General features: G+C 35.0%; 2 protein-coding genes across 4 annotated transcripts in view; one reads left to right on the plus strand and one right to left on the minus strand.

The window, feature by feature from the left end:
- Window positions 1-13,616, plus strand: part of CMSS1 (cms1 ribosomal small subunit homolog) — a 413,202-nt gene that overhangs the window by 202,988 nt on the left and 196,598 nt on the right. The window contains exon 1 of one of the 2 annotated variants that reach the window (XM_074301007.1): window positions 12,311-12,367. The exons of the other annotated variant lie outside the window; for it this stretch is intronic. Coding sequence (XP_074157108.1) covers window positions 12,316-12,367 — 52 coding nt within the window. The 5' untranslated portion in view covers window positions 12,311-12,315. Of the gene's footprint in view, window positions 1-12,310; window positions 12,368-13,616 lie in introns of those variants that run through there. 2 annotated transcript variants of the gene reach the window in all.
- Window positions 1-13,616, minus strand: part of FILIP1L (filamin A interacting protein 1 like) — a 241,450-nt gene that overhangs the window by 199,041 nt on the left and 28,793 nt on the right. The gene's annotated exons all lie outside the window — the stretch shown is intronic.

Here is a 13,616-nt window from a genome sequence, read left to right on the forward strand (position 1 = left end):
TCTCAAAGAAATTATGTTTTATTAAGAAAAATAAAGCTAGTTTTCAAGTAGACTATCATATCTAAATCTCTATCTCATATCATATCAAATATGATAGAGGCTTGATTTAATTTGGGACGTTTCATATAGAGAAATGGTTTCTGGAAGGTATGATTAAAAAAGGTTTCAGGGTTGGGGTGGCTGTTGAACCAGGCCTTGAAGGATTTTTTTTTTCTGAATAATAGTTGGGCATTAGTTTTTTGTTTGTTGGGGTTTTTTTTTTGGGGGGGGGAGACAATGGGTATTTGGAGAATGTGCCAGGCACAAATGGAAAAATAAGTATAAAGATCCCAAAGTGGGAAAGCACAAGGAGAGCAAGAGTTGAGTTGGGAATGACATTTAATCTTATTTGATTGGAATGTAAGAAAATAGAGAAAGAAAAAATTAGAAAATTAGATAGGAAATAATGATGGAAAACTTTGTGTTGTTTTGGACTTCAAAATCATTGAAAATTCTTAATCAGCAAAGTCACGTGATCAAAACATATTAAGAAAACAATCTGGTGTCAACGTGCAGCATGGACTGAGTAAAGGCAAGGAAATCAGATAGGACATTGCAGGAATCCAAAAGAATATTTAAAGGGCCCAGAGTAGTGTATTGGCCATAGAAATGGGTACAACTGACACTTTTTAAAACAGTCTACCAGATTTGGTATCCTTGAATTTGGGAGGAAAGGTGGACACAGGAAGAGGAAACAATAAAAAATGACAGTTTCAGTTTAGTTGAGTAGCAGGAAGAAGAGCTAGTTTGGGAGAAAAGATAATGATTTTAGTTTTAGATGTACACTTTGAGTGAAATATGAGGCCATTAAAAGGAACAAGACCTTGAGACAGAGGTAAGCGTCGAAATTCAACATTTAGAAGTTATATAGATATGATGAATGAAGATATAGATACTGATAAATGGCAAGATGAGCTTAGCGAAAGAGAAAGAAGAGTGGTGAACTGAAAGAATACCTTGGGCTTTCATATTTAATAGGAGAGGGGAATAGCAAGAGACAAGGAGCAGTGATACAAAAGCATCAGTGAGAAACAGTGGAAGGGTTGTTGTTCTCCCAAGTTGCAGGAGTTAAAGTTATTAAGAAGAAGAAAAAATTCTTATTGAATGAGTTAATTTATGCTCTTCAAGAAAATAGTTTTATAGAATGATATGGACTCTAGATTGTGATGGCTTTAAAAATGATTGAGTTGCACTTCCAGTTGATCAATGATGGACAGAGGTAGCTACACCCAGAGAAGAAACACTGGGAAGTGAATGTAAATTGTTAGCACTAATATCTGTCTGCCCAGGTTGCATGTACCTTCGGACTGTAATGTTTATTGTGCAACAAGAAAATGATATTCACACACAAAAAAAAAAGATTGAGTTGGAAAGAAGGGAGGGAGGGAGGGAAGGAGGAAGAAAAAGCTTTAAACTGTACATACCCTTTGATCCAGAAATACTGTTCCTAGTTCTAAAAACCAAAAAAAAAAAAAAAAAAAAAAAAAAGAAAGAAAGAAAGAAAAGACCTATTATAAGAAATTTTTTTTGTGGTGACAAAAAATTGGATACTGAGAGGATGCCCATAAACTGAGGAATGCCTGAACAGTGTGAATGGAATATCATTGTGCTGTAAGAAATAATAGAATGGGGCAGTTTCAGAATGCTCATATGAACTCATGCAAAGTAAAGTGAACAGAACCAGGAGAACAATTTATGCAATAACAACAATATTTTAAAGGTAATCAGCTTTGAAAGGCCTGGTATTTGTGATCCACAAACAGAACTTATGATAAATCATGCTATTAACTCCAGATAGAGAGCTAAGGACTCAATACAAATTGACACATGTTTTCTTCTCATTCCTTCTTTTTATTCTTCTTTCTTTTCTCTCTCTCTCTCTCTCTCTCTCTCTCTCTCTCTCTCTCTCTCTCTCTCTCTCTCTCTCTCTCTCTCTCTCTCTCTCTCTCTCTCTTATTTTTTTTTTTTTGGTCTTGATTGATGCATAAATGTGTTTTGCATGACTATAGTTTATAATGGATTTTGTTTTTGTTGCTTTTTCAAGGAGCAGAGGAGGGAAAGGAGAAAATTTGAAATTGAAAATAAAATAAAGTTTTAAAATAAATAAAAGAATGATTAAGTGGAGAAATGGAAACAGAAAATCTTTTTTAAATTTTTTTTAATTTAAATTGGTTGTGAAAGAAACAAAAAAAAAAAAAATGATAGTAGCAGCTTCAAAGAGAAAAGATTTTTGATAGACCCAGGAAAGACTGACAACTAACCTAGTTGCAGTTTAAAAAAGGAAAGGAACTATTGAAGAAAAATAAGTTAAATTGAATGCAAAAGAGATGAGTTGGAGAAAATTGATGGAGTAAGGCATAGAGGAGATCAGTGATTTGTAACTAAACTCATAACCTCATTTGCAATAAGCCCTTTGCAGTTCTTAAGAAAAGCTGTTTACTGGGACTCCCTTCATAAGCTTGGATTTCCTATTCAGCTTTTTCCAGACTAAATAAAACTATTCTCTTTTGTTTTTAAGAGAAATTGGAAGCAGAAAGACATGAAAGTGCAGATAGAAGAGTTAGCCCTATCCAAGAGAAAAAAAAAACCTTCTGAGGCTGAAAGGAGAGAAAAATGAGTGAAGATCAAATGGGGAGTTTTGAAGTAGAGGGAGAAAGGGGAAGGAGTGGTCCCTAGGGGATCTTGATTTTCTTAGGAGAATAGGAGATGATATCATTTGATGAGAATTAAAAGGAAATAATCATTTTATTATGATTCAAAACTCAGAATTAGCACTGAACCCTTGATGCTTAGCAAATCTGTTCATTGCTACATATAATTAAAAGATTAAAATTGTTTTGAAATTCCATTTTAAAATGCCTATTCATTGAGCTGTTCACCAAAAATTCTTTTGTTTCCAAAAGTATCAAGCATTTCATTGATACTGTAAACAGTAGTTTAGATATTTTAAAAAGAAAAAAAAACCACCCTTATTTTTCCTCTTAGATGCTAAGATTTGGAAATACATATATGATGTTTCTTGTCTTGAGATCTAGCCATATTGCTTCTACATAAAAAGTGGGGAAAAAAAGATTAGATCCCTTGCCCCCCCCCAAAAAAAATGTGTGGATACTTATTCATTCCAGGGAGTACCCACTTCTTAAGAAAAATTTGGAGGTCTTTATCCTCTTTCAATAGCCTTTCCTTAATTTTGAATAGAGCCAACTTTAAAAACTAAAAGTGCTGGATTGTTTAATTTTAATAATTTCTAATTACTGCTTTTAGAAAGCTCTGGAAATTTTACTGTGATTTCTGAATTCCTCTCTAGCCTCAAAAGAAAAATGGTATTTTCAGTGTTCTATAATTTTCTGTAAATTTTTATTTTAATAGAATAGTATTGCAGTTGACAAATACTAAATAATAATAATAATAATAGGAAAAGTGATTTTTGTCATTTCATCTCAACATTCAGAAAAGTAATTGACTTGGAATGTCTCCATATCACTGTGGTTAAACTTTGAAGAGGAATTTTACAGAAACACCTGTTATGCTGACATTCCCACTTCCATCAGTGGCCAATTGTCCTTGGGGCCAGTTTCTCCCATTTGTCAATTATCCCTTGGTCATAAATTTGGCAGTTGCCTTAATTCTCCTAACACTAAATCTTAGTCTTGCACTGAATAATTAAAAGCTTTCAGAGTTCCTAATATCCTGTACTAAAATAGAACACTTGTGTATGTGTAGATACATACATGTGTATGTTATTTGCCTGTACATGATGAGGTGAAGTCTAGTTTTCAGGGCTCCCGGTATGGGACCAAAAATATGATGAGGTTTAGGTTTTGGGGTTCCTTTTCATAGGGAACCAAATGATGAGGTCTCAATTTGGGAACCAAAATGAATTTCTGGTGGTCAGGGAGTTAAATGATAAGGTCTAGTGGCAGGTTCAGGGTTCAGGGAACCAAATGGAGAGGTTTGGCTCCCCTGCATCCCCTTGGGATTTGGCGCATGGGTAGGGAATTTTGGGGAACTCTTTTCTGGTGGCGCAGAGATTCTCTGTAAAGGAATTTACAGACCTGAAAACCTAGATTGAGAGGTTTTATTACCTAAGACTGAAAAGCTTCTGCAGACAAAATTAATGTATTAATATAAAATTAATGTGGTCAAATTGGGGGAAGGGCATAGTGCAAATCTTTGTATCAGATTTCTCTCATAATGGGTTAGTATCTAAGATACATAAACTATTAACATATATGTGTGTATATAAAACTAATAGTGATTCCCTAATAGATAAGCACTCAAGGATATGAACAGTTATGAAAAGAACTGCAGAATATTCACACCATATGAAAGAATGCACTTTCATGCTTTCAATATTTGAAGATAACCATTATATCCACTCTTGGTTTTCTTTTCTCCAAACTGAACATGCCCACAGTCTCCAACCATTTCTGGAGACAAGACTCTGCCAAGCTAACTCAGTCATCCCCTTGGTGAGATCCTCACTCAGGTCAGGGCCTTGGATTTGGGCAGCAGCCCAGGCTGGCCAAACTTCTTAACTACAGGGTCCCCTCTAGGTACTTTCTCTTTAGTTCCCATTTGTGTGCTGCCTTCCCGCATTAGAATGTAAGCTAGTTTAGGGAAGGAATTGTCTCTCTTTTCTACTTGTTTTTGTAGCCACAGCACTGGCATATAGTAAGCACTTAATAAATGCTTGTTATCTACTTACTCTGTGGCCCCTCAGTATGCTGTTTGCTCTTATCTGGAAACATCATTTATCAGTGCCTTTCTTAAAATAGAGCACTTTTCCCTTACTACCCTGTGTTCTAAGGGATCAGTCTTGAAAGCTTTATTCTCAATGTTCTGTCTTGGGTCATCATCCCATATCTTGACCTTTATCTGTGGGTATATCCCAAGTCTCTAGCTTGGGTCTTTTTCTGTATACTCTCTCTAGACTTTATTTTGGTGATTTTATCAACTCACATGGTTTTCCTTAAGTTATCTTTTCCACATAGCAAGGGTGAGGAGCAGAGCATCTCCTGCATTCTGGAAAATCTGTGTAAAAGATTTTGGCCCTCCCTTTTTACCCAAGAAGAAATCTGAATTTTTTTTATGGGGTGTTTATAGTTCCTTATTGTAAAGTTTGGGTTGATATTATACAATACTATACACATTTTTTAGGCATTTCTGAGTTTCTAAACTTTTTTCTCATTAGCTGCTGGCCTTTGCGTGTTGTCTGTGACTTCCACATAACTGCCCCAAAATTTCCATTTCTTATGCTGATTCACCATGTATTAAAACAGCAATAAGGAAAGTCAGAATGTGGAAGAAATATCTGTATTCAGACATTCCCATATTTCTGTTTTCAACTGAGTCTTTTTTCTGCCTACCAAATAGTTCAAATTTGATATCCTTTAGGTGTTTTAAATTCAACATGTCCAAATTAGAAATCATTATCTTTCCCCCAAAATCCCTTCTATCTTCCAAATGTATTCTACCTACATAAGTTCTATTTCATCTTCAATTTCTCATCCTCCTTCAATACCAACTCAGTCCCAGTGCCAAGTTTTCTTTCTCTCTTTATGGTATCTCTCATGTACCCCCTTTTCTTTTCTCACATGACCATAAGCCCTGGGTCACAAGCCACGAGCTCCCAGCCTTGAGTATTTCTCTGGTCCAAACCATCCTCCAAATAGCTTCCCAAATGATTTTCCTAATACATCCATTTGACCATATTGTTCCCCTACCCAATAAATTGCAGTAACTCTATTACTTCTAGGATCAGATACAGACAAAAAGAAATCCCCACAAAGAAGAGGCATCCAGCTTTAATGAATAATCTCAGTTTAATCAGCAAAATATGACATGAAATCCTTAGCTTAGAGGGTGGGGCAAGAACTACATGGGAGGTTTGAGAAGAGAAGAAAGAAAAGATTTGGAACAGCTTCTGAGATAAATGTGATACAGAATCAATTAATGAGATGTAGAATGATTGCCTTGCTGCAGTTGAGATCAGATAATATAAATTTGTGTTGTATCCAGTCAGAATACTTTGATGACTCCATACAGCTGTGCTCAGCAGCATATGAGTAGGAGTAAAGAAGGAGAATGGTCAGAATAACCCATTGTTGGGACTTGGCAAGGCATGACAAGGAACCAGGGATCAGGAATAAGAAAAATAGATGCTATAGAGCTGAATTTGTTCTCTTGGGGGGGGAGGGGGGTTTGAGATTGCTAAAGAATGTCCATATCAGGGATAATGGCCTGGGAAAGGACTGGGAAGTGAAGGAATTGAAAGACTGAGTGAAGATGAAAAGTAGGGCTGGTTAATAAAGCATAGAGAGGAGAGATGGTATGATCAGTGGTAATTTTGTTTAATTGAATGTGATTTTTCTGATGAGTACTTAATTTTGAATAAAACCAGTATTTTCTTCAGAATATCAATTGAGGAATGGATGAACAAGTTGTGGCTGTAACTTGTTTTGCTGTAAGAAATGACAAGCAGGATAGTTTCAGAAAAACCTGGAAGACTTAGATGTATTGATGCAAAATGAAGAACCAAAGCTAGGAGAATATTGTACAAAATAACAACAGTATTTTAACTATGGTCAACTGTGAAAGACTTAACTACTCTGATCAAGACTGACTCAAGATAAATCTAAGGGACAACAAACAATGCTGTCTATCATCAGAGCGAGATCTAATGAACTTTAAGTACAGATTGAAGCATATTTTTTCTTATTTTTTTATTTTGTTTTTGCAATGAGGCTAATGTATTTTACATGATTTCACATGTGTAAATGATATACTGCTTGCCTTCTCAAGGGGTCAGAGGAGGACAGGAGAGAATTTGTAACTCAATTTTTTTTTAACAAATGTAAAAAAATTAAAAGAAAAAAGTTTTCAGGATATATAAATATTAGAGTTCTGTATAACTTTAAAGCATCTGGGCCTTTTTATGCCTTTCCTCCAGAAATATTTTCTGCATAGCTTACTATGCCTACTTGTGCACTTAAGCACAATACATGAATGGATAATTTTTTTTTTTTTTTTAGGATCCTTAAATTCATTTATTAAGTGTGTAATATGTGAAAAGCACTGGTATTAGTTCTTTTTTTTTTTTTTTTTTTTTATAATTATAACATTTTTTGACAGTACATATGCATGGGTAATTTTTTACAACATTATCCCTTGCACTTACTTCTATTCAGATTTTTTCCCTTCCTCCCCAACCCCCTCCCCCAGATGGCAAGCAGTCTTATATATGTTAAATATATTACAGTATAATTTAGATACAATATATGTGTGTAGAACCGAATTTTTTGTTGCACAGGAAGAATTGGATTCAGAAGGTAAAAATAACAGTTTACATTCATTTCCCAGTGTTCCTTTTCTGGATGTAGCTGGTTCTGTCCATCATTAATCAATTGGAATTGGATTAGCTCTTCTCTATGTTGAAGAAATCCACTTCCATCAGCATACATCCTCGTACAGTATCATTGTTGAAGTGTATAATGATCTTCTGGTTCTGCTCGTTTCACTCAGCATCAGTTGATGTAAGTCTCTCCAAGCCTCTCTGTATTTCTCCTGTTGGTCATTTCTTATAGAACAATAATATTCCATAACATTCATATACCATAGTTTACCCAACCATTCTCCAATTGATGGACATCCATACATGAATGGATAATTGAACTCATTTTTACCAATTACTTCAGTTTTTTAGCTGTGAAATGGATGGGAATTCAAAATTAGCTTTGTGGTGGTCTGTTTCTTTAAAATTGTATTATTCTTATTACCATGTATCCATTTTCAACTATTCTGCTGTGGTAACTCTGAAACTGAAAGATGAGATTAGGTATAACTTGATAATTTTTTCATTAGTGGTTAGTTGACACCAAAAATTAGATAAATTATGGAATGAATAATTAGCACTGCAAACTCAATTATTATATACTTGAAACAGGACTTTTTTTTTTTTCCTTTCTGGAAAAAGAGGGGATAAAAATTCTACAACTGCTTCCCCAAATTCCCACAGTAGATTGCAACTTGGTTTTTTTTTTTTTTTTTTTTTTTTTTTTTTGGTGCTCAGTTTAAAAAAAAACAAAAAAACTTCCAATTTATACTAATCATGATAGTGATGATGATGGTGGTGGAGGTAGTGGTGATGATAAGGACAGTAGCATGTGAGTTTTGCAAAGCACTTTTACAAATTTCATTTTATCCTTACAATAATCCTGGCAGTTGATTGCTATTATTATTCCCATTTTACATATGAGGAAACAGCGAGACAATTATTTGCCCGGTATTATAAAGCCAATAACTGTCTAAAGTAGAATTGGAACTCAGGTTTTTCCAACTCTGGGTCCAGTGTTCTATCTATTACACCAACTCTTGTATTATATATACCCAAAAGAAACTATTATTTAAATATATTTTAAATAGGCCACCCGGTAGTTTAAAAAAAAAATCCTTTCTACTTGGCATTTACTTCCTAATTAGAATAGAAATATTTCAAAGGGCATTGACTATGCATGATATTCTAATCAAATAATAAGTTATTTTTCAGATGGTAGTAAACTTGGTTCCTTCAGTGTTCCACAGTCCATTTTCAGGAGTATCTCTATTCTGTTCTCTCACATAAGATTAACTTATTTTTAAAATGTGAAGACATTTGTCTTTCAGTCCTTTTAGAATTGCCGACTTGCTGCATAGTTTAGTTCAAACTCCACTTTTTCATGAGGTTTCTTTCGATCCCACCTTTTACCTCACTAGGTACTTGTGCAGGTACCAAACAATAAGTCTAGGATTTGAATCCAGATCCTCTAGCTTCAAATCCAGTACTTTCCACTTAACCACACTGCTTCATTAGGAGCATCACTTCTCAAGAAAACAAAAAAGTCTTACCCTATTTGCCGAGAATTTAATAGGAAACCCCAGTTAAATTAGATTATTCAGATTATTCCAAAAGCATTGTAGATAAAATCTAGAACTAGAGTAAGATTCAGACCTGCAGGTGTCAATGAGAATAAAGTATGTTTCTTTATATTTTTTTTATAAGTGTTGCCTTGTACTTTGAATTAGTATTAAATATTTGAGTTAATTTAGAGGTGGATTTTTTTGTGTCTCTGTTCCTTGAAATCCCATACTAGACTGCCAGACTTTAAAAAATGATGTGTCAAAAGAACCAAGGGGAGAGAGAGTTTATTAAGAAGGGAGGAATTGATCATTTGTGTCAAGTTTTAGGGAGAAATCAGGAAGAACAAAGACAAAAACTTGGGGGGGGGGGAACAGGTTCACCAAGATGGTGAAGAAATTGGTTTTCAAGGGATTAAGAGGTGATTTAGGTGCAAAGAACATGGCAGCAGTGAATGGTGAACAGGGTGAACAATGAAGCGTTTTTTTCTAGAACTTTGACATCGAGTGTCAGATGAGGAGAGTGCCTGTTTTTAATTTGCAATAGTAACAATTTCAAGAGTGGACACCTATGTCTTTGTGGACTGTGGAGGAGCTAATAGTGCCATCCACACCTTTATTAAGTACCTACTATGTGCCAAGTGCTGGGGATACAAAGAAAGACAGTTGTGAATTCACAACCCAGTAGGGGAAACAATATGCAAGCAAATATGTACAAACTAACTATATATAGAATAATTTAAAGATAATCAATCAAAGGAAGGCACTAAAATTAAGAAAGATTAGGTCATTTCCTTTAAAAAGCAGGGTTTTAGCTAGGACTTGAAGGAACCCAGAGGAAGCCAGGAGGTATAGATGAGGAAGGAAAGTATTTCCTCAGGAAGCATGAGAGACAGCTAAACATGTTCAGAGCTGAGAGAGAAACCCTAGTGTTCGGGGAATTGTAAAGAGATGTAAGGTATAAGAAAACTGGAAGATACAAGGTTATGAAGAGCTTTGAATGCCAGAGAGGATTTTGTATATGATCTCGGAGGTTATAGCAAACCACTTGAATTTACCAAGTTTGAAATGATTCAGACCTGCATTTGAGGAAAATCACTTAGGCAGCTGAATGGAAGATGGATTGGAGTGGGAAGAGATTTTTAAAGACATTAGAAAGCCGCATCATTGAGATCACAGATCCATTGAAACAATTATGTGAGCAGGAAATTACTTGTAGACTACTGTTTTTGGCATGAATTTTTAAAAAGTGATTCTTACAGTTTCTAAAGATTATAGAATAACACTATATTTTGTGCTGCAATTATGAATTGTATCTATTTATTTGGTATTGATAGTGTTTCTCAGTAACTGAAGCATGTCATTTTCTGGATCACTTAACCCAATCTCCAACTGCTCTCTTCAGCCCTTCTATTCACCCCCACTTTTGTGTATATGTGGCATTTTCCAAATTTAAACAGATATAAAAACAAATTACTTGTCTTTTTTTTCCTTCTGCATATACAATCTCATGCTAATAATTTATATTCAACTAATTGATTCTGAGGGACTATATGATTAATGAATCATTTCAAAATAAACTGAGCATGTATGAAAGAGTAAACTGAAGGATTGAAAAAGGATATGGGAGTATTTTACATAACATCTACTCTGTGCCAGGTATCCTCATAACATCTATGAAGTAGGTGATATTCCTTGCTTAGAATCATACAATTGGAAAGAATTTGAATCTGCACTTGAACTCAGGTCTTTCTGATTATAGTTCCGATGCTGTATGCATTTTGTCGCTTACATGCCTCAAATCCAATGAGGGCAAAGTGTCATAGAATTAGAAGCAAAGTTGAGATACTCAAACCCAAATTCCTTATGCTAAGTCCAGGGCTCTTTCTATTATTTGTTTGTTTGTTTTTCTTTCTTGTGTTTTTATTTTTTTATCTGATTTTTCTTGTGCAGTATAATAAATATGGAAATATGTTTAGAAGAATTGTACATGTTTAACCTGCATTGGATTGCTTGCTATTTGGGGGGAGGAAGACAACACAAGATTTTGCAAAGGTGAATGTTGAAAACTATCTTTGCATGTATTTGGAAAAATAAAATACTATTAAAAAGAAAAAAAAATAAACTGAACATGAATATTTGTGGATAGTTGTGGGTTGTTTTTGGGTTTTCCTGTCAGTGATATTTTAGGAAGACCTGAAAAGCCCTTGCTCCATTTAGTGAGATGCTAATAACAGTTTTCAGGATATTGGGAAGGTGAAAGGGGGAGGATTAGTAAGTAATTGTTTTTCATTTGTTTTGGTTATGCCCAACTCTTCCTGACTCCATTTGGAGTTTTCTTGGCAATGATATTGGAGTGGTTTGCCATTTCCTTCTCCAGCTAATTTGTTAGCTGGGAAAATTGAGACAAATAGGATTAAGTGGCTTGATCCAGGGTCATACAGTTAGTAAATGGCTAAGTTTATCTAGATTTGAACTCAGGTCCTCCCAACTCCAATGCCAGCCACACTCCACTGTACCACACAGCTGCCAACCATTCTCCTATCAAGTTGGTCATCTTTCTTTTTCTTTGTTTTTTACTGCATTCTCCCTGTTAGCCTAATGTTAATGAAAGTAATAGTGACCTTTTTTCAAAATATTCGTGAGCTGAAACTTCTGCATCTATCTAAACTAGTTTGACTAGTGTCTGCTGCCAAGCTACATAAATTGTTCTGGTTAAAGGGCTGGTATTTCTGTAGTGCTCTCCCCAGGTGTAATAGGTGAAAAGAGAAAAGGGGAGAGGTGAAAACTACATACCTCATCAAGTGTAAATGAAGCTATGAACTATAAATTGTGGATTTTGTCTAGATAATTCGAACCAGATCTAGCTACTTCACTACAGTTTCAAATCATTATCAGTAATTCTCTGGTCGCTAGAGATTTCACTGCAAATCCTATAGTGCTAGGTGTGAGTGCTAGTGGTGGCCAAACTCTTAACATCAGAAAAACTCATCCAGGTGGAAAGCATCAGTGTGGGGCGCATACTATTCAGTCTTCCATCTCTCTCTCAAAACTTGTTTATATATCTTTACACAGTTGTGTCTATCTGTTTGTTACAAGGGGCTTTTATAATTGTTAACTGAATTCTTCCTGTAACTTATATTTTAAATGCTGTATATGCATTTTCTGATTTCCAACTCCCTATTTCTCCATATGCTTTTTTCTGCCTACAGTAGTTTCTCAATCATTAATATTGATCAGTGGACTTTTGGTTCTTAGCTTCAAAAGGGAGTTTAATGTGTTTCTCCCATCTATATATGTGAACATCTCTGAAGTCACCAATTGCTTTCTTGGCCAAGAAAGTTAAACTTTTTTTTTTTTTTTTTTTTTTAGGTAAAGAAAATGAATATTAATGAAGGCTGGATTTATACAGTGACCTATTTCTTTTTTTCAGGTAGAAAAACAAAAACTCCAAACCTTAAATTGAGTAACTAGGTAATTAAGACCAAAGATGATACTGTGCCTAAATTCTATATTTCAATCACTTTCCAAGTAATTTAAACCTGGTTTCAGAATCATAACCTAGAAATTACCTTTGAGATTCATCTAATTTCAGCATTTGAGGAAACATCCAAAATGGCTCATTCAGCTGAGTGTTATGCAGATGGTTTGGATGCCCAAAAGATGTATGATGTGCCATGAAATAGAAGTGACTAAAATCTGCAAAAACCAAATTCTTTTTGGTGGACAGACACAAGTTTTTGCTTCTTGAAGTACTATTTCAATGAAGGAGAACAATGGAAGATTAAGTTGGGGCACTCCTTGCTTTCCCTGTCATGTCCTTATATGTGTGCTCTAAATGATTCTTTGCTGTCTACAAATCACACATTCTTACAGAGTTGCATCAGAGTTGGGTGACATGATTGATGCAGGAAAGTTAGAGGAGCAATGACGTCATGGCTCATGCAAGGTTTACCTGAGAATTATCTCTAGCTATGGACTGTTTAGTGTCTGTGTGACTCATGTGCTAAAGCCCTGCCATCCCCTGTTATTTAGCAATGTAGACTCACACTTACCTCACCCTGTGCTTCTCTCCTTTTCATGCCAAATCTGATTAGAAGCACTTTTGTTTGAAGTCTCGTATTTATGAAACAGTAAATGTACTAGTATGAGTGACATGGTAAAGAATGGGGGGGGGAGTGGAAGAGTAGGTGTGGATCTTTCCTTCCCAAGAATTCTGGGAGAATTCTTGTTCCCCTCAGTTTTAGTGGTATAAATTCTCAGAGGTCGTTCTGCAAAGAGCCAAACTCTCTTCTTCAATTTGGTGGTTTGGTGGCATTTGTCCCCATGAATGATCTAAGACAAAAGAAATGGACCAGAATTCTGTGTGTTTGTAGCAAGGCAACACCATTCATTAATTCATTTAATATTTATTAATTACTCTATTTATTTATTTAGTAGATATCAATGCCTACTTTAGTCAAGACATAAGAGGAGGTACAAAGATAAAAAAAATATTAATTCCTAACTTTCTAGGTTTGTAAAGGGTCCATGGTCTCAAGAAGCTTATAACTATGATGATAAGTAAGGTGTATGACTTGTATAATTGTCAGGAAAGAGTAACTCTGTGGTTGAATTGAAATTTGCCAAATTTTGAACTTCTTTTAAAATGAAATTTTGTAAACCAAAAACATTTTCCCTGT

Source organism: Sminthopsis crassicaudata, chromosome 3 (genome assembly GCF_048593235.1).
Source record: "Sminthopsis crassicaudata isolate SCR6 chromosome 3, ASM4859323v1, whole genome shotgun sequence".
Classification (NCBI taxonomy): Eukaryota; Metazoa; Chordata; class Mammalia; order Dasyuromorphia; family Dasyuridae; genus Sminthopsis; species Sminthopsis crassicaudata.